At 42.8% G+C, this 24,831-nt stretch overlaps 1 protein-coding gene and 1 long non-coding RNA gene across 2 annotated transcripts in view; one reads left to right on the top strand and one right to left on the bottom strand.

The window, feature by feature from the left end:
- Positions 1-2,734: 2,734 nt before the first annotated feature.
- The window catches only part of LOC112676954 (uncharacterized), a 30,220-nt gene continuing 8,123 nt past the window's right edge, over positions 2,735-24,831 (top strand). The window contains exons 1-2 of the long non-coding RNA XR_003146777.3: positions 2,735-2,848; positions 3,316-3,404. This is a non-coding gene — a long non-coding RNA (uncharacterized LOC112676954). The remainder of the gene's footprint in view (positions 2,849-3,315; positions 3,405-24,831) is intronic.
- Positions 14,710-24,831, bottom strand: part of UMPS (uridine monophosphate synthetase) — a 28,112-nt gene continuing 17,990 nt past the window's right edge. Inside the window, exon 6 of the mRNA XM_025474765.3 lies at positions 14,710-15,082. Coding sequence (XP_025330550.1) covers positions 14,913-15,082 — 170 coding nt within the window. The 3' untranslated portion in view covers positions 14,710-14,912. The remainder of the gene's footprint in view (positions 15,083-24,831) is intronic.

Here is a 24,831-nt window from a genome sequence, read left to right as displayed (position 1 = left end):
TGGTATCGTTCTGATTACTGCAAATGGTCTGCCTGGTATCTGTCCTTGCACAGGGGTGTGGGTGATGGGATCGTGGAGATGCCTGCCGAGGGCACGGAGCTGCAAATGCCAGTTTCCCAACTCTGTCCGTGTTGGTTTAGTACTTTTGTAATGAAAGGGGGAAAGTTTGGGATTGAAAGTAAAGATTCAAACCAAAAGAGTGTGTGTTTGCCTGACATTCTCTGTGGCGTGCGTATTCCTGTCCAAAGTGGTCCTACGCGGTGCCCCCATGGGGGGTGGAAAAGACTGTGTCCTTCCTCAGGGGACCCAATAAGCCAGTCCGCTGTCCCAGACCTAGGCTCCTCGGGGTGCTTGAGGGAGAGCTGAGTCTGTGCCTTTGGACCCTCCCGGGTGTGGGGTAAAGGGCGAGCCCCGCCCTAGAGGCTGAGAACCACCCACCGGCCTGCCTGCCCGGCCCCAGGTGCCGAGGCTGGAAATGCATCCTGCTCGTGAAGAAAGATGGGATGGGACTTCCGCCCACGGGCACTTTCTACGTGGAGAACAGTTCCTTTCCAGCACCTCCCCAGTCAACCCCTGTATCCCAACGAGGCCCAGAGCCTACTTCAGTGTTTCTTCCTGCAGGTTCCTGAGGTCCCCTCCGGTTCCCCTGAGACTGAAGGGCCCCGACCAATTCTCTGATCCTGCCCCCCAACCTCATGAGAGGCAAGTGTGAGGGAGGGGCAGTCACTCGCCCAGGGACCAGGGTGTGAGCTGATGACAAACGGGCTAGGCCGGGTCTCCGCCAGCCGCCGCGCCGGCCTCCTAGCGCCCGTGCACTCCAGCAGCATCTCTTCCCCTGATCAGTTTTTCTGCTCTGGGCATCACGTCAAGGCTATTAGGCTTTCATTCCAAAAAGTTTTTTTTTTTTCATTCCAAATTTATCTGTCCTCAGCCTTGGTCTGATGTCCCTTACTTCACTTTGGCGAACACTGAGACAAGGGCCTGCCTGTAAATAAGGCCTCTCACCTGCGGCCAATACGACAGATTCATGCCTCAAAGCCTTTATTGTAGTGGGGGCACCTGGGTGGCTCAGGTGGCTCGGGTCATGACCCCGGGGCCCAGGGATCCCCAGGCCCTGGGGTCGAGGATGCATCGGGCTCCCTGCTCAGCGGGGAGGCTGCCTCTCTCTCTCTCCCTCAAATAAATAAAACCTTAAAAAAAAACCCACCTTGACTGTAATAAAGCGAAATGTAAATAAATATATAAAATGGATCAACTCGTGGCTTTGAGGCTAAATTGAGAAAAATACGGTTTTGGAAGAAACTGGGTTTCTCTTCTGTTTAATTGTGGGTTTCCTGGAGACAAATCATTTGCTTGCTGAAAGTCTTCTATTCGGGGATCCCTGGGTGGCTCAGCAGTTTAGCACCTGCCTTCAGCCCAGGGTGTGATCCTGGAGACCCGGGATCGAGTCCCACGTCGGGCTCCCTGCATGGAGCCTGCTTCTCCCTCTGCCTGTGTCTCTGCCTCTCTCTCTCTCTCTTTCATGAATAAATAAATAAAAATTAAAAAAAAGTCTTTTCTAGCAGGCAGCTCTGTAAGGCGCTGAGCCACAGTCTAAAGGCTTATCTGCTCCTGGCGTCCACCCGACAGGAGTTGGGAGGATCCGGCCGGGCCGCCCTCCCCAGCGGCTCCCGGTGCCCTGCTGCCCCCTGCGGGAGGCTCGGGCCAGGCTGCTGGGCGGCCTCGCTCCTGAGCCTCCGACCCTGCCTTTGATTCTTACTTATTCCTCCCCTCCGCCCTCCGTCTATGCCAGCCCCCGCCCCCAGCACCAACGGGGCTCCTCAGCACGAATAGGAGCAGGACGTGGAGGGGGCTGCGGGGCGGCTGACCCGGCCCTTCCTGCCGCCGCTGTGGAAGCACCTGGACATGCAGGGAGCACAGGCGGCTCTGGAAAAGCCTCTCCCCACAGCTGTTTGGAAGGATGTTAGGGAGGCGCCTGCTGGAAAGGACGTGGGCAGCCCGGGGGGGCTCAGCGGTTTGGCGCCGCCTCCAGCCCAGGGTGTGATCCTGGAGACCCGGGATCGAGTCCCGCATCGGGCTCCTTGCATGGAGCCTGCTTCTCCCTCTGCCTGGATCTCTGCCCCCCCCATGAATAAATACATAAAATCTTTAAAAAAAAAAAAAAAAAAGAAAGGACAGCTGGGGGCTGTTTGCCTTTGTAATTCATCTATAGCGACTTAATATACGGGTCTCCAAATGGTACTTACTTTAATTGATTTTAAACGACTTTTTCTAATTGCAAAAGGAAGACATGGACAAGATGGGAAACAGAGGTATCCTCAAGACAGAATCTTTTCTCATCATACCAAGCAGGGTAACCACTCTAGCTTTTTGTGTATGGCTTCAGTCTCGTTTTTTTTTTTTTCTATGAATATATATGTAATTTTGACCAAATTAGGATTTGTCGGACTGTCGCTCTCCTTAAGAGGACCAAGACCTTATTTGACCAAGACCTAGTTCTTTGTCAAACTAAAGGAAAAGCTACTCCTTTGGGGGAAGAGATGGGCTTTTAAAATCTGTTGAATTAGGATCCAAGCTTGAGGTTGATTGTCAAGAAACTCTTGGGATAGATTTCGGGTAACAGCAAACAGATGGGGAGGTGGGAGGGGAGGAAGGACCTTTCTCTCCATCGAGGATCACCTGGTAACTGGGTAGCTCCTCCCTCTCTGCGAGGGCTGCCAGGTGCAGGCTCCCTGCCAGCTTCTGGAAAGGCGCCTGGGCCTCCGGCCACCAGCAGGCTTGGTGACGCTGCAAGGGGCAGTGGAGGATGGGAGGAGGCTGACAGCGCTCGGCTGCAACCCCGGAGGAGGTGAGGGGTGGACCCACGTGTCTGAGGCGCCGAGGGGCCCGGGACGTGGGTGCTGAGCCGCGCTGGAAACGCCACGGGCAGGGCGCGTGGGGCAGTGAGGCCTTCTGGGCCCTCCGCGTGGGCCGGGGGCTGGGGAGGCCTCCTTCCGCCCCCCGCCTGGCTTCTGTCCCCCGCAGCTCAGGGCCCCCAGCATCAGGCCCTAGACCCTTGGGGGAGGGTGGGAAGGGCCCAGAGTGAGGCGGGGAGAGTCCTGTCTGCGGTGCCCTCCTGGGCTCCCACGGGCCCCCTGCTGAGCTCGCAGCCCTGGGGCGGCTGGTGAGAAGGTCTTCAGATCCAGTTCCTTTCTCTAAAGAGCTCAGTGCTGGCAAGTTCTGCTCCTTTCTTTTGTCACGTGATGGGGCCTGTCTGGGTATCTCAATGGTCAGGACGCTGGGACCTAAATGCAACAAGCCTTTCCCTCCACACAGGATTTTGGGATCCTTCTGACCCTGTCCTGCTCTACCACTTCTTCACCGTAAGGGCCTCCAGTTTTGTTGCAGAAGGGCGCATCCAAACTGTAAGTAACCCTAAACCCCAACCTTCGAGGATAGGGGGCTACTTAACCTCTCTGTGTTGTGGGCCCTTTCAGCATTCTGGTAAATGCTACCGACCCCTTGTCAGAATAATGCATGTAAGTGTGTAAATGTAAACATAACCCAAAAGTCTGGACCTAAAACTCTCCATCTTAGTTTGACTCCAGGAACACCCTCGAAGGCCTGTCAGTTAAAGCTTTGTCGGTCGGCTTAGAATAGCAAACCCCTGAGTCGAAAAGCAGCTCCCCCGCCCCGCATTGGACCCTTACAATAGGCCCACCTGGTGCTCAAGGAAGGCACTTCTGCGTTTTTACAAAGGATGACCTTGAGGTCAGCCACCCCGCGGGGTGTGAGGGCTGACAAGGGAGACCCCAGCTCAGGGAACCCTGCTCTGGTTTGACGCTCTTTCCTCCACACCGCACGTCCTCCCGGAGACGTGACTGTCGGCTTCTTATCCCCGAGCTCACGTGTAGGGGTGGTCACATGGTGCTTGTCTGTCTTTGTCGGACTTCTCTTAGCACAAAACTCTCTAGGTCCATCCGTGTGGTTTTAGCGGCAAGGTCCCATTCTTTTTTATGGCCGAGCAATATTCTATTGTATATACCTATGGGCATGTGTACACGTGTGCGTGCACATCCCGTCGCCTTTATCCATTCATCTGTCCATGGGTACCTGGATTGGCGTCTGTAACTTGGCTATTGTAAATAATGCAGGACGTTTCCTTAGATAGGCACCCACCCAAGGCATTTTTTTCATGGAGGAAACTCCACCCTGTTTTGCACAGTGGCCACACCGGTTTATATTCCTACCACTGTAGGTAGGGGGCACTTTTCTCCACATTCTCACCAACACTTGTTATTTCTTGTTTTTCTGATTCTACCCAGTATGACAGGAGCGAGGTGACATCTCGTTGTAGTTTTTTTTTTTTCTTTTCGTTGTAGTTTTGACTCGCATTTCCCCGATGATGAGTGATGTTGAGCACCTTCTCGTGTGTCTGTGGGCCGCCTGTAGGTCTTCTTTGGAGAAATGCTTATTCAGGGCTTCTGCCCACTTTTTAATCAGTTGGTTGTTTTTCTTGGTTTTGAGCTGTTTGAGGTCTTTATATATTTTGGATATTAACCCCTTATCAGATGTATCATTTGCAGATGTCTTCTCACATTCCATAGGTTGCCTTTTCTTTTTTTCTTTTTTTCTTTTTTTTTTTTTTGCCTTTTCATTTTGTGTGACAGTTTCCCTTACGGTGCAAAAGCTTTTTATTTTGGTGTAGGCTCAATAGTTCACATTTGCTTTTGTTTTTTTCCTTTGCCCAAGGAAACATCCATAAATAGGTTGCTAAGGACAGTGTCCAAGAGATTACTACCTATGTTTTTTTTTTTCTAGCAGTTTTATGGTTTCTGGCCTCACATTTAGGTTTTTAATCCATTTTGAGTTTATTTTTGTATACGGTAGAACATGTGATGCCTCTAGCTTTGTTCTTTCTCAGGATTGCTTTGGGTATTTGGGGTCCTTTGTGGTTTCACATAAATTTTAGCATTTTGATAAAACTTTGGTATTTAGACAGGGATTGCATTAATTTGTAGGTTGCTTTGGGTAGTAGGAAAATTATAATGATTCTTCCAAACCATGAGCATGTAATATCTTTTCATTTATTTGTGTCATCTTTAGCTTTTTTCATCAGTGTCTTTCAAAGTATAGGACTTTCACTTCCTTGGTTAAATTTATTCCTAGGTGTTTAATTTTGGGGAGTGCAATTGTAAACAGGATTGTTTTCTTAGTTTCTCCTTCTGCTACTTCATTATTAGTGTATAGAAATGCAACAGCTTTCTGTATTAATTTTGTATCCTTCAACCTTACCGAATTCCTTTATTCTAATAGTTTTTTTCTGGTGGAGTTTTTAGGTTTTCTACATACAGTATCATCATCTGCAGAGAGTTACAGTTTTATTTCTTCCTTGCCATTTTGGATGACTTTTATTTCTTGTCTGATCACTGCAGCTAGGACTTCCAGTACTAGTGTTGAGTAAGAGTGGGGAGGGTGGACATCCTTGTCTTGTTCCTGGTCTTAGAGGAAAAGCTTTCCATTTTTCAACATTGAGTATGATGTTAGCTATATGTTTTTCACATATAGCCTTTGTTATGTTGAAGTATGTCCCCACTAAACCCATTTTCTTGAGAATTTTATCATGAATGGATGTATTTTGTCAAGTGCTCTTCTGCATCTACTGAGATGATCACGTTTTTTTATCCTTCCTCTTGTTAATGTGATATATCATGTTGATGGATTTATGCATACTGAACCACTCTTGCATTGGAATAAATTGCACTTGATCATGGTGAATGATATTTTTAAAGTAGTGTTGAATTCATTTTGCTGATATTTTGTTGAGAATTTTGCATCTATTTTCATTGGGTTTTGGTTTGGGGTTGTTTTTGTTGTTATTTTTGGTAGTGTCTTTGACTTTGGTATCTGGGTAATGCTGACCTCACAGAATGAATTTTTCCGTCCTCTGTTTTTTGAAATACTTTGAGAAGAATAGGTATTAACTCTTCTTTAAATGTTTGGTAGAATTTACCTGTGAAGCCATCTAGTCCTGGGCTTTTGTTTGTTGGAACTTTTGTGATTGTGGATTCAATTCATTACTAGTAATAAGTTTATTTAAATTCTTTAGGGGTGCCTGGGTGGCTTAGTCAGTTAAGCATCTGCCTTCGGCTCATGTCAGATCTCAGGGTTCTGGGATGGAGCCCTGAGTTGGGCTACCTTCTTCGTGGGGAGTCTGTTTTTCCTCCTCCTTCTGCTCCCCCTGCTTATGCTCCCTCCCTCTCTCTCTCAAGCAAATAAATACAATCTCTTTAAAATACATATATATTTTTTTTATTTCTTCCTGATTCAATTTTGGAAGATGGTATGTTTCTAGGAACTTCATTCATTTCTTTAGGGGGTCCAATTTGTGGCATACTATTTTTTTGTAGCAGTCTCTTATAATCCTGTGTATTTCTGTGGTGTCACATTTATTATTTCTTCTCCATTTCTGATTTTGAACCCTCTTTTTTTTTTCGTGATGAGTCTAGATAAAGGTTTATTGAGCTTTGTTTATCTTTTCAAAGAACCAGCTCTTCGTTTCATTATTTTGTTTGGTCTCTATTTCATGTATTTATGTTCTAATATTTATTATTTTTTTTGCTGCTATTAGCCTTGGGCTTTGTTCTTATTTTTCTAGTTCTTTTAGGTATAAGGTTAGGTCGTTTGAAATTGTTTCTTGAGGTAGGCCTATATCACTATAAACTTCCCTCTTAGAACTTCTTTTGCTAGGCAGCCCCTGTAGTGCAGCTGTTTAGCACCGCCTGCAGCCTGGTGATCCTGGAGGCCCAGGATCAAGTCCCACGTTGGGCTTCCTGCATGGAGCCTGCTTCTCCCTCTGCCCGTGTCTCTGCCTCTCTCTCTCTCTCTCTCTCTCTCTCTCTCTCTCTGTGTGTGTGTCTATGAATAAATAAATAAAATCTTAAAAAAAAAAAAAAAGAACTTCTTTTGCTATGTCCCAAAGATTTTGGACTACCATGTTTTGTCTATATGAATTTTTTTACATTCTTTTTGATTTCTTCCTTGACACAATCATTGTTTATTAGCATGTTGTTTACCCTCCATATGTGTTTTTCCCAGATTTTTCTTGCAATTGATCTCTAGTTTCATAGTCATTGTGGCTGGAGAAGATGCTTGATGTGACCTAAACCTTAAATTTATTGAGACTTGTTTTGTGGCCTAACCTGATCTATCCTGGATAATGTCCCATGTGCACTTGAAAAGAATGTGTATTCTGATGTTTTTGGATGGAATGTCCTATATAGGTTAGGTCCATCTAGTCTGATGTGTTATTCAAGGATATTCTTGCCTTATTAATTTTGTATCCGGATGATGTATCCATTGATATAAGTGGGGTGTTAAAGTCCCCTACTATTATCATACTTTTGTCAATTTCTCCCTTTATGTTCATTAATGTTTACTTTATGTATTTAGGTGATCCTAGGTTGGATGCAAAGATATTCACAATTGTTATGTCCTCTTGTTGGATTGATCCTTTTATCATTATGTAGTGCCCTTGTCTTTTGTTACAATCTGTTTTAAAGTTTATTTTGTCTGACACAGGTATCCTGTGTCCCTGTGACCCTGACTCCCTGTGCTCTCACCTCCCACCTTCCATTTGCATGTGTATTTTCATCCCTTCACTTTCAGTCTGTACGTGTCTTTAGATCTGAAGTAAGTCTCTTATAGGCAGCATACAGATATACCATATATATTTTTTTTTTATCCATTCAGTCATCCTTTGTTTTTTGATTGGAGCATTTGGTCCATTTACATTTAAAGTAATTATTGAAGGCAGCCCTGGTGGCACAGTGGTTTGGCGCCGCCTGAAGCCTGGGGTGTGATCCTGGAGACCTGGGATCGAGTCCCACATCGGGCTCCCTGCATGGAGCCTGCTTCTCCCTCTCCCTCTCCCTCTGCCTGTGTCTCTGCCTCTCTCTCTGTGTCTATGAATAAATAAATAAAATCTTTAAAAAAATAAAGTAATTATTGATAGGCATATATTTATTGCTATTTTGTTCATTGTCTTCAAGTTGTTTTTGTAGCTCTTCTCTATTCCTTTCTTTATCTCTGCTCTCTTCCCCTGTAGTTTGATGGCTTATGTTAGTGTTTTGCTTGCATTCCTTTCTCTTTATTTTAATGTGTCAACTACAAGGAGTTGTTTGTTTCTTTAAGTAGGCTCCATGCTCAGTGTGGATCCGAATGTGAGCTCACAACCCCAAGATCAAGATTTGAACTGAGATCAAAAGTCAGGGTGCCTGGGTGGCCCAGTTGGTTAAGCCTCCAATTATAGGTTTTTGATCTGTGGTTTCCATTGGGTTCATACACAGCATCTTTTTTTTTTTTTAAAGATTTTATTTATTTATTCATCAAAGAAAAAGGGGGGGTGCGGTACAGACACAAGCAGAGGGAGAAGCAGGCTCCATGCAGGGAGCCTGATGTGGGATTTGATCCCAGGACTCCAGGATCACACCCTGGGCCGAAGGCAGGTGCCAAACCGCTGAGCCACCCAGGGATTCCCCATATACAGCATCTTATGCATATAGCAGTCTGCTGTGATGGTCACTTAAGTTCTAACACATTCTAAAAGTACCAAACTTCTACTTCCTCCTCCATGTTCTGTGTATGCCAACTTTTACATTTTATTTTGTGCATCTCTTGACTAATTTTTATGGGTATAAATGATTTTACTACTTTGATGTTTTAACCTCTATACTGGCTTTAGTAAGTGATTAATCTACCTTTACTATAGGTTTGCTTTTACCTGTGATTTTTTTTTTCATGATTTTCCTCTAGTTACAGACTTTTCTTTCCACTTAAAAAATCTTTAATTTTTCTTTTAAGGCTGGCTTAGTGGTGATGAACATGTTTAGGTTTTGTTTGGGAAAATCTTTATTTCTACTGGATAGAATATTGGCTATTGGGTTTTTCCTTTTCAGTACTTTAAATATATCACGCCACTCTCTTCTGGCCTGAAAAGTTTCTGCCAAAAAAATCAACTGATAACCTTATGGGGTTTCCCTTGTATGTACCTGTTTTTCTCTTGTGGCTTAAAAAAAAAATCTCTATCACTTTTTTTTTTTTTTGCCATTTTAATTATTATGTGTCTTGGGGTGGACCTCCTTGGGTTAATTTTGTTGGAGGCTCTCTGTGTTTCTTCAATCTGGATGTCTGTTGCCTTTCCCAGATTAGAGAAGTTTTCAGCTATCATTTTTTTAAATAAATTTTCTGCCCCTGTCTTTCTCTTATCCTTCTGGGATCCCTATAATGTGAATGTTATTACACTTGATAGTGTCACCGAGTTCCCTTAACCTAGTCTCACTTTATTACTCACTTTTTATTTTTATTTGCTGTTCAGCTTGGTTGCTTTCCTTACTATGTTTTCCAGATTGCTGACCCATTTTTTTTTTTAAGATTTTATCCATCTATGATAGTCACAGAGAGAGAAAGAGAGAGAGAGAGAGAGAGAGGGGCAGAGACACAGGCAGAGGGAGAAGCAGGCTCCATGCATCGGGAGCCCGATGTGGGATTCGATCTCGGGTCTCCAAGACCACGCCCTGGGCCAAAGGCAGGCGTTAAAACGCTGCGCCACCCAGGGATCCCTGCTGACCCATTTTTCTGCGTCATCTAATCTGCCGTTGATTCCCTTAAGGTATTCTTTATTTCAGTTATTGAATTTTTCAGCTATGTGTTTTTTTAATATGTTCTATTTCAAAAAAATAAAAAATAAAAATAATAAAAAAATAAATATGTTCTATTTCTTTGTTGAAGTTCTGAGTTCATATACTCTGCTCAAATCCAGTGAGTATCTTTATGACCATTACTTTATCAGTCATGTTGTTTATCTTTATTTCATTTAGCTCTTTTACTATGATTTTTGTCTTGTTCTATTTGGGACATATTCCTGTATCTCTTCATTTTGTCTAATTCTGTTTGTTTCTATGTATTAAGTAGGCCAACTACATCTCCTGGTCTTAAAAGTAGTGGGCTATGATAGAAGAGGTCATGTGGCACCCTATAGTGCAATCCCTGCCAGTCACTAGAACTAGGTGCTCCAGGGGTGTCCCCTGTGTGGGCTGCATGTGCCCTACTGTGAGCGTCTGAGCCATGGTTGCCTTCAGCCCAGCCAGCTGCAATGACCTGCTCTCTGTGGGTGCACTGGGCAGGGTTTGGTCTCCATGCTGTTGAGAGGCCTGTTTGAGGCCACTTTGGGCTCGCTGGTGAGTAGGGCTGGCAGTCAGACTTGTGTCTGCAGTTAGCCTCTGTTACAATCTGGGGCAGGGCTTGCTCCCTGCCTGGCTAAGTGAAAGGCTCGTGTTGGTGGGCAGAGCTGGCAATCAATGTGCCTACCACAGGTCAAGCAGCCATTTCTTTTGGAGAGATCACTGAAAGCAGCCAGAGGTGAGGACCACCAAGGCTGATTCTTGGTGGAATAAGATTTTTGTCTTCCTGGTAAGCAGGGCTGGATGTGGGAGAGCTTCAGCACATCATTAAGTGTATTCATTAGCTATCGTTGTGTAACAAACCACAGAATTCCATGGCATACAATAGTTAACCTCTATTATCCTGCTCACAGGCTTATAGACCAGTTGGCTCTCCTGTGGAAGGTTGGTGTGGGCTCCTCGCTTTTTTTTTCTTACTCTTCTGAGACCTGTGGGCTAATCAGGGCATGTTCTTCTTATGGTTGTGGCAGAGGTGAAGTTAGGGTGAACAGACACAGGAGTCTGGGTTCAGAACGAGGACCCTGTCACCTCCACCCATATGCCATTGGCTAAAAGTAAGTTACATGGCCAAGGCTAACATCAGTGGAATTTGAAAATATTCTCCATCTCAGACGCAAGGAACTGCTGTGTCACATGGCGAAGTTTGTGGATTCAGGGAAGGAGGGAGGATGGGGACAATAATAGAATTGCCACTTTAGTTTGGGTACTTTCTATTGAATCTCGAGAGCAATGGAAGAATATGCCTGTCAAACTGGGATTGATAGGAAGGAAAACTGCCCGTTGTCTCTTATGATGATAGGAAAGTCCTTTTGAAAGTTTAGAACCTAAGTTCCATAATGACAACAACAGTGATAGGTTGCTTCACTTCCTGTGTTTCATAAATACTGGTTGATTAACTGGTGAAAGAATATACATATGTAAATCTACATATAGACATAAAGGGGTAAAAAAAATGAATTGAATGTACCTACCTATATTGAAAAGGAGTAAAAAGAATATAACAAAAATACCAAATTAGAGTCAAGAGACAGGGATTCTTATCCTTACTCTGCTTGTAATGAGCTCTTCTGAAACGTTGTGCACATCATTTCTCATTGGGCCTCAATTTCTTCATCTGTGAAATGGGGTGATTGGATTAGATGATCTCTACAGGGCTTCCGATTTCAGTTTCCTGATTTTTTTTTTTTTTTTTTTTTAATTCATGAGAGACACAGAGAGAGGCAGAGGCACAGGCAGAGGGAGAAGCAGGCTCCCTGTGAGGAGCCTGATGCAGGACTTGATCCCAGGACCCTGGGATTACCATTTGAGCCAAAGGCAGACACTCAACCACTGAGCCACCATGGTGCCCCAGTTTCCTAGGATTCTAAGTCAGCACTCCAGCTGCTGGCAGATCCCATATCTACTGGCCAAATATCCCCGCTGTGCCTCTGCACCACCAGCTTCCACCTGATGGGCCCTTTAAGAGGCACAAGTTCAGTGCATCTTGCTCACTGGTGTGGATCTGAGTCTGAGCCCTGAAGGGGTAAGACCGGGCTCAGGATTATTGGTTATGGCAGGCATCGCCCCTCAGGGCCTACAGTCTGCTACTAGTCTGATTCATTTTTCTGGGTAAATCTTTATCCTTGAAGTTCAATAATTTTTACAACATATGCCTAAGTCTATGCTTTTGTCCCTAACTCCTGCCTAGAATGTAGCGGGCTCTTTTACTCTGCAAACTCAAGTTTTTTTTTTTTTTTTTTCCAAACTAGAAATTGTCAGTTATTCTTAAAATGATTTCCTCTCCTCCCAGAATGTCATCTTTTTTATTCATGCATCTGTCCTCTAAGGCGCTCATCTACTCCCTATTTCCATTTCCTTGTCTCTGCTCTGAATTTTGAGGATTTCTGCCACTTGATCTTCCAGCCCACGCAGGTAGTTCTCAATATTATCATACCATCTTTAAATTTTGCATCACACTTTCAAATTCAAAACTAAAATCATTAAAAAAAAAAAAAAAAAAAACAACTAAAGTTATTGAAGTGCTCCCAAAACGTGGGTCTTGTTATTTTGGTCTCTGAAGTGTGATGCTTCCTGTGGCGACTCACTCTAACCAGAGGCCTTTTGCTGGGCCCCGTTCCAGGTACAGAAAATACCGCAAGAACACGAGAGTGAACCCCTGCTCTCTCGGAGCTCACACGTGTTGTGGGAGGTTTTCTCTTCTTTCTTCCCCCCCTTGCTGGATTTCCCAGGCACTTTGTCTCCCTGTGGCTCTGCGCACCTTGAGGGGGGGGCACTCTACTAGGGCAGCAAACCTATGGCTGGGTGGGAGGCCTGCACACTCGGAAGGGCCAGCACAGTAACTGAGGCTAGGCTCCATCAGAAGTCTCCGTTCCTCCCAAGCAAGGGAAATCCAGTTGACCCTCTGGTGTACACACACACACACACACACAGACACACACACGTGTGTGCCACTCCTCCCTCCCCACTATTGTTCCCTCTTCGTACCTACCTTGACGGAGACAGCACCTGGCACCTGCCCTCTTCAGAGATCCTGGTGAGGCCTGTGGTCACACTTCCAGGTTTTACCCCAATGAACCCAGGAACCATTTTGTTCAGAAGAGATGGGTGAACAGGAGTTGAGAGGAAATAACATTAGAGACGCCTTCCAGGTGCCACTTTCACCCTCCGTGCCTTTTCCCAGACACCTTACCCAGCTCCAGGGGCCACGTTAGGGAGCCCTTCCTAGGGATGACTCCCATCGGCAGGATTACGGTTGGATTGGGACTGAAACTCCGGGTCTGGGTTAACCAGTGTGCAGTGACCGGTTGGCCATTCTAGGTCTATACCCCTGTGGCTCCGCAGTGAGGGGAGGAAGACCAGGGTTCTTAGGTGCCTCCAGCACTACAAACCAACTGGCTTATGTTTTACTAACTGCCTGGATACTAGACGAGGCCAGGGATGGCGTTCCCCACCCGGTGGTCTTATAGACGTTCTGGGCGCCCTGTGAGGACTGTTCCACCTCCCTCACTAGGACAAGTTGTAATGCTCAGAGCCTGGGCTCTGTAAACACGCCCCGACTGAGAAGGGGCTACACTATCTACCTAACGCCTCCAGAATGCTTCCATGCCGAACAGTACGCTCGTAGCTCCTGACGGCGCCGAGTTGTCTGAACCAGTTTGTGTTCCAAAGCTCTGGGAGTCCAGACCACCTGGGTTTTTGCTTAGATAAAAGGCCTGGAAAAGCACTGGGCTTATTCTCAAACATCAAAATCAGAGGAAGCACTTGCTAGAAATGTAGATTTCTAGGCTTCACCCCGAATCTGAGGCAGAACCTCTGGTGGGGCCCAGAAAGCTGCATTTTAAATGCATGGTTGGGGCCTCGGATTCCCTTCCGTCATCTAGTGGGCCCTGGAGGAGTTTCAGTAGCAGAGCAGGCCGGGCCGACAAACTGATGTGGCGGGAGCTTAGGCTTGCGAAGGGCGGCTACAGACTGCAGCACAGGAGGGAGGCACCAAGATGGCTCATTCCATCCCATCAGCTCCGTAGTTCTGAGCGCTTCTCAATGTGCTGGTGGAGGAAGAACCGAGCCTTCAACCGCGATTGCCCCACTGGCACACAGCACTACTCAAGCCCTTTGAGCATGCAGAGTGGGGGCCGTTTCAAAATGGTCACCTGAGCTCACACTCTTCATTCCCCTCCCTCCAAGATGCTTCCTGAAAAGACAAAAGAACTACAGAGAATTGGGGTAAATCTCTATCAGTACTGGAGAAGAGGAATCGTCTAGAAACTCAGACGAACCTGTGGGAAACAGTGTATTTGGGGCCAGGGGAGAGGGGACACTCACAGGGCACATGCAGGAAGGGGGATGTCCCTGGCCCCAGCTCAGCAGAAACCCAGAACTGCTGAGAACAGTGTCCGCTCTCTTGCTGGGCTTTCTCTTTATTTCTAGTGAAGGCCGACTTCCCGGTCCATGACAGGTGCGGTGATTAGGCAGGATCCTGAGCAAACCATCAAATGGAACCTTAGATGTCTTGACACTACGGTCTTTTTTAAGTAAATGAAAGAGCAGCTTGTCCACTTGTAATCCACGTGAGGCAATCCACCTGTGACTGGCAGCACAGGTCCACAGCTGCTGCCTCAGTGACAGAATGAGTCAGGGCGCCTCACCCTTGGGTGAAATGGAAGCCAGATGCTGGCTTCAGGGTTACAGCTCCCATAGTCTGCCCCCCCCATCCTCCCTCTGGATATGTGGACAATACTAGTAAGAAGGAAAGGAGAATAGCTAATATGTAAATATCATTTGGGCGTCACATAAGACACAGAATAAAGGACACATGAAATATTGCACTGGTTTGAGTCTTTTGAGGTCTTAAAATTTTTGTGTCACAGCAATTACTCAAAAAGTTGATCTAGAGATGGGGGAAATGCTTGAATGTGAAAGTCCCAAACACACACAGAACTCTGACTGCCTGACCAACATCAGTGTCAATAAAAAACAAGAACAAAACAAATGTGAAAATGAATTTATTTCAGTAACAATGCAGTGATTACTCATCATTCAGTATTTCCTAAAGACTGTCAGAAATCCAGAAGTCGCTCCGACACAGAGCCCATGAAAGAATCCAATCCACTAAGTGCTGCTTACTGTTTCAGGCCAGTGCATCTCAGGAGACAATGTAGCTTCGAGGTCTTCACAAAAAGGTATCCAACACACTCAAATACCGAGTCTACTCAAATAAGCTTCCCAGGCAGCTTTTCGGTACAACTCAGCTGCTTCCAGACGATTAAATGATGTTATTATGCCCCGGCCTACAATGATGATATCAGAACCTCGTTTGCCAATAACTTCCTGTGGGCTATTGTACTGCTGGCCAAGATTATCCCCTGCAAAAACACAAAAGTCACTCTTTAACACAATAGAAAAAAAAAAATCAAGAAACCAAACAACTACTTTTCTGGAAAAGTATCTAACTAGCTCTAAATAAGTATGTGCCGTTGCTCTCCATGCTGCTCCTGGAGAGCAAGTGATTAAAAGCAGGTGAAGGGACTCCTTGGCTGCGCGAGAGACCCTCCTCGCCAATGTCGAATTTTAGAGCATTTATAGTTAACAGTATCAAAACCCAGTAAATCTCTTATGTTGCCAGAAAAGGTTATTACCAAAAAACCAAAAACCAATAAAAACTGGCCTCACCACCAAAGACAACTATAGTACACATCTCAGAATCACTGTGACACGGTTGGAAAATTCCTCACAAACCTCCAACCTGACCACAACCATAGCCCCATCAAGTACTCGGACTATATACAAACCCTAATCCTGAATTTTGACTTCCTATACTCTATCATATTTAATTAAATAACTTGTTTAATTGAAGTATAATTGACATATCCTATAATTCAGCTGCATGTCATAATGATTTGATATTTTTACACATTAGGAACTGATCTCTAAGAAAAGTCATTACTGTCACCTCACAAAGTTACTTCCATGTTGATTATGTTCCCTATACTGTATATTACATCCTCATGGCTTATTTTATTTTATTTTTAATAAATTTTTATTTATTTATGATAGTCACAGAGAGAGAGAGAGAGAGAGGCAGAGACATAGGCAGAGGGAGAAGCAGGCTCCATGCTGGGAGCCTGACGTGGGATTCGATCCCGGGTCTCCAGGATCACACCCTGGGCCAAAGGCAGGCGCCAAACCGCTGCGCCACCCAGGGATCCCTCCTCATGGCTTATTTTATAACTAGAAGTCTGTACCTCTTAATCCCCTTCACCTGTTCTGCCCATTCCCCAACTCCTTCCCCAACTGATAACCAACACTTTGTTTCCTGTACCTAGGAGTCTGTTTCTTTTTCTTCTTTTTTTTTTTTTATAGATTCCTGTATAAGTGAAATTGTAAGGTATTGGTCTTTGACTTATTTTACTTGGCATAATACCCTCTGGGTTCATCCATGTTGTCACAAATGACAAGATTTCACCGTTTTTTTAATGGCTGAGTAACATTCCATTATGTGACATATTCCACATCTTTCTCCATTTATCTATTAATGGACACTCGGGCTGCTTCCATAGCTTGGCTATATGTTCACCCAATGAACATATGGGTGCATATACATCTTCAAATTGGTAGGTTTTTTCTTCTAGTAAAATACCCAGAACTGGAATTGCTGATTGTAGGACAGTTCTTTTAATTTTTTGAGAAGCCAGGACTGTTTTCCACAGTGGCTGTATCAATTTGCATTCCTATGCAACACTAAGAGACCACGGTTCCCTCTTCACATCCTTGTGAACACTTGTTATTTCTTGTCTTTTTGACACTAACCACTCTGATTGGTGTGAGGTGATATCTCATTGTGGTTTTGCTTTGTATTTTCTTTGATGATTAGTGATGTTGAGTGTCTTTTCATGTACCTGTTGGTCTTCTGCATGTCTCCTTTGGAAATAGGTCTATTGAAGACCTCATTTTTTTTTTTAATCCAGGGCATTTTTAAAAAAAATAAAATGCATAAGTTCTTTATGTATTTTGGATATTAACCTTTTATCCTGATGTGATGTATTATTTGCAAATTCCTTCTCTCATTCAATGCGTGCCTTTTCCTTTATTTGATGGCTTCCTTTGCTGTGCAAAAGCCTTTCAGTTGGATGTAGCCCCAATATTTTAATTTATGTTGCCCTTGCCTATGGAGACCAATCCAAAAAAATATTGCTAAAAAGTAATATAAAAGAGCTTAACTGCTTATGTTTTCTTCTAGGAGTTTTGTAACTTCAGGTCTCACATTCAAATTTGAATATAGGGCAGCCCGGTGGCTCAGCGGTTTAGCGCCACCTTCAGTCCAGGTCGAGATCCTGGAAACCCAGGATTGAGTCCCATGTCGGGCTCCCTGCATGAAGCCTGCTTCTCCCTCTGCCTGTGTCTCTGCCTCTCTCTTTCTGTGTCTCTCATAAATAAGTAAAATCTTTAAAAAAAATTTATTTTGAATTTATTTTTGCATATGATGTAAGAAGTGTTCCAGTTTTCCCAACACCATTTGTTAAAGAAACGGTCTTTTCCCCATTGTACACTCTTGTCTCATATAAAAGTGTTTATCTTAGGTCTCTCTGTTCTATTCCATTGACCTATGTGTCTGTTTCCATGTCAAATCCATATGACTTCAATTACTATAGCTTTGTTGTTATAGTTTGAAATCAGGGAGTACAATACTTCCAGCTTTGTTCCTCTTCCTCAAGACTGTTTTGATTTTTTTTTTTTTTTAAGATTTTATTTATTTATTCATGAGAGACACAGAGAGAAAGAAGCAGAGACACAGGCAGAGGGAGAAGCAGGCTCCATGCAGGGAGCCTGACATAGGACTTGATCCCAGGCCCCCAGGATCACTCCCTGGGCTGAAGGCAGTGCTAAACCGCTGAGCCACCTGGGCTGCTCCTGTTTTGACTATTTGAGGTCTTCTGTGATTCTATATAAATTTTAGGATTTTTTTGTTCTAGTTCTGTAAAAAAAAAAAAAAAGTCATTGTTATTTTAATGGAGATTGCATTGAATCTATAGATTGCTTTGGGTAATACCGACGCTTTATAATTCTTTCAATCCATCAGCACAGAATACTTTTCTATATATTTGTATCTTTAATTTCTTTCATCAATGTCTTAATAGTTTTCAGAGTACAGGTCTTTCACTTCCTTGGTTAGATTTATTCCTTGGTGTTTTATTCCTTTGGATGCAATTGTAAATGGGTGTTCTCTCTCTGATAGCTTATCGTTAGTGCATAGTAACAGAACTAATTTCTGTATGTTTATTTTGTAACCTGCAAACTCTACTGAATTCATTTATTCTAATAGTTTTATTAATAGACTCTTAGGTTTCCTGTAGAGATATATCTCATTTTACTGCACTTCACAGAATTTTTTTTTTCCTTCAAATTGAAGGTTTGTGGCAACCTTGCATTCAGGAAGTCTCCTGGTCTCATTTTTCCACTAGCTTCTGCTTACTTTTTATCTCTATCACATGTTGGTACTTTTCCTATTTCAAACTTTTACATTATTATTCTATTAGTTAATCTGTGATTAGTGATCTTTGTTACTAATTTTATTGTTTTGGGGCACAATAACCTGTGCCCATGTAAGATGGTGAACTTAATAAATATGTGTGTTCTGATTTGTTCCATCACCAGCCAGCTCTCTCCTCTTGTCCTTTCCTACTCCCTGAGACACAGCAATACCGAAATTAAGCCAATTAAATAACTGTAAGTGTCTAAGTCAAAGGAAGAATCACGTCTCTCACTTTGAATAAAAAGCTAGAGATGATTAAGCTTAGTAAGAAAAAGGCATGCTGAAAAAGCCAAGACGGGCTGAAAATTAGTCCTCTTGCACCAAACAGCAAAGCTGTGAATGCAAAGAATAAGTTCTTGAAGGAAATTAAAAGTGCTACTCTACTGAACTCTACTGTAAGTAATACCACCTTATTGCTGATGTGGAGAAAAATCTTAGTGGTCTGGATAGAAAAACCAACTATAACACTTTCTTAAGCCAAAGCCTAATCCAGAGCGAGGCCCTAACTCCCTTCAATTCTATGAAGGCTGAGGGACACCTGGGTGGCTCAGTGGTTGAGTGCCTGCCTTCAGCCCAGGGCGTGATCCTAAGTCTAGGATCAAGTCCCATATTGGGCTTCCTGCGGGGAGTCTGCTTCTCTTTCTGCCTATGTCTCTGCCTCTCACTCTATCTCTCCCATGAATAAATAAATAGAATCTTTAAAAAAATAAATAAATAAGGTTTAAGGAAAGAAACTAGGGGTAGGGGCACCTGGGTGGTGCAGTCAGTTGAATGTCTGACTCTTGGTTTCAGCTCAGATGATCTCAGGGTCTTGAGATCAAGCCCTGTGTCAGGCTGAGCTCAGTGAGCAGTCTGCTAGACTTTCGCTCTCCCTCTGTCCCTCCCCATCCTCTGTTCTCTAAAATAAATAAATAAATCTTAAAAAAAAAAATAATAAGTGTAAGGAGAAGCAGCCAGTGCTGATGTAGACGCTGCAGCTATCCAGAAGAAAGCTCAGATAATTCATAGAAGTGGCAACACTAAACAGAATTTCAAAGTAGATTAAACAACCTTCTACTGAAAGATGATGCCATCTAGGATTCTCATAGCTAGAGAGAAATCGATACCTGGCTTCAAAGGACAGGCTGACCCTCTTTTGGTTGAGTGTTGATGCTGTTTGTGACTTTAAGCTGAAGCCAATGCTTATATACCATTTCAAAAAATCCTAGGGTTCTAAAGAATTATGCTAACTCTACTCTGCCTATGCTCTATAAATGGAACAGCAAAACCTGGATGACAGCACATTTGTTTACAACATGGTTCACTGGCTATGTTAAGTCCACTGTGGACACCTAGTGCTCAGATTGATTCCTTTCCAAATGTTACTGCTTACTACAATATACCTGCTTACCCAAGAGCTCTGCTGGAGATGTAGGAGATTAAGGCTGTCATGCCTGCTAATACAACATCGATTCTGCAGCCCATAGCAGTAATTTCAAATTTCAAGTTTTTATTTTTTTTTAAAGATTTTATTTATTCATTCACGATAGACATAGGGGGAGAAAGAGGCAGAGACACAGGCAGAGGGAGAAGCAGGCTCCATGCAGGGAGCCTGATGTGGGACTTGATCTGGGGACTCCAGGATCACACCCTGGGCCAAAGGCAGGTGCTAAACCGCTGAGCCACCCAGGGATCCCCCTCAAGTCTTATTATTTAAGAAATAGATCTCATGGGGGCACCTGGGTGGCTCAGTCAGTTAAGCATCTAACTCATGACTTCAGCTCAGGTCATGTTCATGGGTCTTGAGATCGAGCCTGCATCAGGCTTCATGCTCAGCGGGGAGTCTGCTTGAGGATTCTCTCCCTCCCCCAACTCTCTCTCTCAGGTACGCATGTGCACTCTCTCTAAAATAAATAAAGAAATCTTAAAAAAAAAAAATCTTGTAAAGCTATAGCTGCCACAGACTGTGATTCCTCTGATAGGTCTGGGTGGGAAGGGATAGGAAGAGGTCAAAATATCAGCATTAGCAGGAAGAGTTTGGAAGTTGCTTCCTGCCCTCATGGATAATTTGAGGGGTTCAAGATTTTAGTGGAAGAAGTAAGTGCAGATGTGGGGGAAACAGCAAGAGAACTAGAATTAGAAGTCAGGCCTGAAGATGTGACTAGATTGCTGCAATCTCATGATAAAACTTAAATGGATGAGGAGATGCTTCATATGAATGAGGACAGAAAGTGGTTTCTTAAGATGGTATATCTACTGGTCAAGGTGCCATAAAGACTGTTGAAATGACAACAAAGGATTCAGAATATTACCTAAACTTAGTTGATAAAGCAGTGAAGGGTCATGAGTTCAAGCCCTGTGTTGGGCTCCACAGTGGATGTGGAGCCTACTTAAAAAAAAAAAAAAAAAAAAAAAAAAAAAAAAAAAGCTGTCAAACAGCACTGCATACTATAGAGAAATTGTTCATGAAAGAAAGAGTCCCTCGTACAACACACTTCACTGTTGACTTATTTTTTAAAATTGCCAAAGCTGCCCCAATCTTCAGCAATCACCACCATGATCAGTCAGCAGCCTTCAAAACTGAGGCAAAATCTTCCACCAGCAAAAAGATTACAACTTGCTGAAACTCAGATGATGGTTAGCATTTCTTAGCAATAAAATATTTTTTAATGAAGATATGTACTTTGTTTTTGACATAAAGCTACTCAACACTCTACAGTATAAAATACTCTATAGTATAAAAACACAACTTTTATATACACTGTGAAACCAAAAGATTCACTTGACTTGCTTTATTGGAATATTTACTGCAGTGGTCTGGTACTGGAGCTGCAGTATCTCTGAGGTGTTCCTGTGTATAGTATCATGCCATCTGCAACCACTGAGTTTTACTTTGTCCTAATTTGGACGCTTTTTATTTTTCTTGCCTAAATGCAGTTGGTGGACTTCCAATGCTTAATGAGTTTTTTTAATTTAGGTATAATTGACATAGAACATTAGTTTCAGGTGTTATGACAATGATTTGGTATTTGTACACATTGCCAACTCACCACAGAAAGTAGTTGACAGCTATCACCTTGAGTAATTACAAATCTTTGTGTGTGATGAGAACTTTTAAGACTTTTACTCTCTTAGCAACTTTCCAATACGCGATACAGTATTATAGTCACCATGCTTTACATTACATCCCTGTAATTTATTTTATAACAAACTATGTACCTTTTGACACCTATAAACTTGTTTTGTTTTTAGATTCTACATACAAGTGAGATCATGTGGTAGTTGTCATTCTCTGGCTTATTTAACAGCATAATGGCCTCAAATGTTGCAAATAGGAAGATTTTATTATTTTTATGTCATAACATTCCATTGTGCGTGTATATATATTAGTATATAAAATACATACATATAATCGTATATACACACAGTATAAACACATATATGTATATATCTTTATTCATCCACTGATGGACACTGAGGTTGTTTCCAGACTGTAGCTATTAAAAATATTGCTGCAATGAATACAGAGGTGCTTGTATCATTTTGAGTTACTGTTTTTGTTTTCCTTGGTTTAACACCCAGAAGTGAAATTACTGGGTCATATAATTTTAATTTTTTGAGGAAGCTTTACACTGTATTCTGTATTAGCTGTGCCAATTTACATTCCTGGCAACAGTGTACAAGGGTTCCCTTTTCTCCACAGCCTTGCCAACACTTCTTTTTAATAATGGCCAATCTGACAGGTGTGAGGTGATATCTCACTGTGGTTTTGATTTGCATTTCCCTGATGATCAGTAATGTTTAGCAACTTTTCATGTGCCTGTTGGCCATCTGTATGTCTTCTTTGTAAAATGTCTTTTCAGATCTTCTGCCTATTGGTTAATTGGATTGTTATTTTCTTGGCTACTGAGGTATATATACATCTTTAATGTATATTTTTGGTATTAGCCCCTTATCAAATAGGATTAACAAATATTTCCTCCAATTTAGTAGGTTGCCTTTTAATTTTGTTGATGGTTTCCTTTGCTGTGCAGAATTTTTTAAATTTGATATAGCTCCTTTGTTTATTTTTTGCTTCTGTTGCTTTTAGTTTTGGTCAGATTCAAAAAAATCACTGCCAAAACTGGTGTCAAGGACCTTACCCACCTCTTTTCTTCTAGTTTTATGGCTTCAAGCCTTATTTCAAGTCTTTAATAACCTACTTTGTATTAAATTCTGTGTAGGGTGTAAGTGACACAGTTTGCTTCTTTTGCCTGTTTTTCCAACACTGTTTTATTGAAGAGACTGTCCTTTCCCCATTATATATTCTTAGGTCCTTTGTCATAAATTAGTTGACCATATATGGATGGGTTTATTTCTGGGCTTGCTACTGTGTTCCACTGATCTATGTCTTCTATTTTTTATTTTTATTTTTTTAGATTTTATGTATTTATTCATGAGAGACATAGAGAGAGGGACAGACATAGGCAGAGGGAGAAGCAGGCTCCCCAGGGAGAGCCTGATGTGGGACTCGATCCCAGGACCCCAGGACCATGACCTAGGCCAAAGGCAGACGCTCAACCCCTGAGCCGCCCAGGTGCCCCTCTGTATGTTTTTATTTCACTACTGTTTTGATTACTATAGCTTTGTAATTATAGTTTGAAATCACAGAGTGTAATGCCTCTAATTTTGTTGTTCTTTCTGAAGATTGGTTTGGCTATTTGGGGTCTTTTTTGAATCCATACAAATGTTAGAATAGTTTGCTCTGTTTCAGTGAAAAATCCCACTGGAATTTTTATGGGGAATACACTATTTTTAGTAGTATGGACATTTTAACATTAGGTCTTTCAATCCATGAACATGAGTATCTCCCCATTTATTCGTGTCATCTTCAATTCTTTCATCAAGGTCTTCCTCTGGTTAAATTTATTCCTACATATTCTTTTTAATGCCACCGTAAAATGTGATTATCTTAATTTCTCTTTCTGACAGTATGATTTTTTTTTTTTTTTTTAGATATATTTATTCATGAGAAACACAGAGAAAGGCAGAGACATAGGCAGAGGGAGAAGCAGGCTTCCTGTAAGGAGCCCAATATGGGACTAGATCCCGGACCCCGGGATCATGCCCTGAGTCAAAGGCAGACACTCAACTGCTAAGCACCCAGGTGTCCCTCAAATGTATAGAAACACAACAGATTTTGTATCCTGCAACTTGACTGAATTTTTTGGTGGAGTCTTTCAGGGTTTGCTATATAATATATACTCTCCAAACAGTGACAGTTTTATATCTTCATTTCCAATTTGGATGGCTTTTGTTTCTTTTTCTTGACTAAAGTCTGGGGCTAGGACTCCTAGTACCATGAAATGAAAGTGATGAGAGTGGGCAACCTCGTCTTGTTCCTGATCCTAGAAGAAAAGCTTTTATCTTTTTATTGCTGAGTACGATGTTAGCTGTGGGCTTTTCATACATGGCCTTTATTATGTTGAGGTATGTTCTCTCTACACTCACTTTAAGTCTTTATCATAAATGGATACTGAATTTTGTCAAATGCTCTTTCTGCATGTGTTGACATGATTATATGATTTTTAAATTTTGTTAATGTGGTATATCACATTGATTTGTAGAACTTGAACCATCCCTATACCCCTGGAATTAATCCCAATCATGAGAAACAGAGACAGAGAAAGACAGCCACACACACATAGGGTAGAAGGAAGCAGACTTCCTGCTGAGTGTGGAGCCCAACATGGGGCTTGATCCCATGAACCATGACATCACGACCTGCTGAAACCAAGAGCTGGATGTCCAACTAACTGAGCTACCCAGGCACCCTGGTGCATGATCCTTTTAATTCACTGAATTCAGTTTGCTATTTTGTCGAGGATTTTTGCATCTGAATATACTGGCTTATAATTTTCTGTTCTTGTGGCATTCCTGTCTGGTTTTTTTTTTTTTTTTTTTAATTTATTTATTACGATAGAGAGAGAGAGAGAGAGAGAGAGAGAGCAGAGGGAGAAGCAGCAGGCTCCATGCCGGGAGCCCAATGTGGGACTCAATCCAGGGTCTCCAGGATCGCGCCTTGGGCCAAAGGCAGGCGCCAAACTGCTGAGCCACCCAGGGATCCCTCCTGTCTGGTTTTGGTATCAGATTTATTTTGGGGCCTAACACACTATCTACCCTGAAGAATTTCCCATGTGCACTTGAGAAGTATATTCTATTACTTTTGGATGGAATGTTCCATATATATATTAAGTCCATCTGGTCTAATGTGTTATTTAAGGCTGATGTTCCTTTACTGGTTTTCTGTTTGGATAATCTATCTATTGATGTAAGTGAGGTATTAAAATCCCGTACTATTCTTGTATTACTATCTCTCCCTTTAGGACAGTTGATGTTTTCTTTATATATTTAGGTGTGCGTATGTTAGGTGCAAAAAGATTTACAAATGTTACATCCTCTTGTTGGCCTGACTCCCTATATTATGTAATAATGTCCTTGTCTCTTATTGCAGGCTTTGTTTGAAAGTCTATTTGGTCTGATAAAAGTCTCTTTCTTCTGGTGTCCACCCGCACGGAATATCTTTCCTATCTCTTCACTTGTAGTCTATGTATGAAGTGAGTT

The sequence above is a fragment of the Canis lupus genome, chromosome 33, assembly GCF_003254725.2.
Source record: "Canis lupus dingo isolate Sandy chromosome 33, ASM325472v2, whole genome shotgun sequence".
Classification (NCBI taxonomy): domain Eukaryota; kingdom Metazoa; phylum Chordata; class Mammalia; order Carnivora; family Canidae; genus Canis; species Canis lupus.
This window is presented reverse-complemented; position numbering and strand designations above follow the sequence as displayed.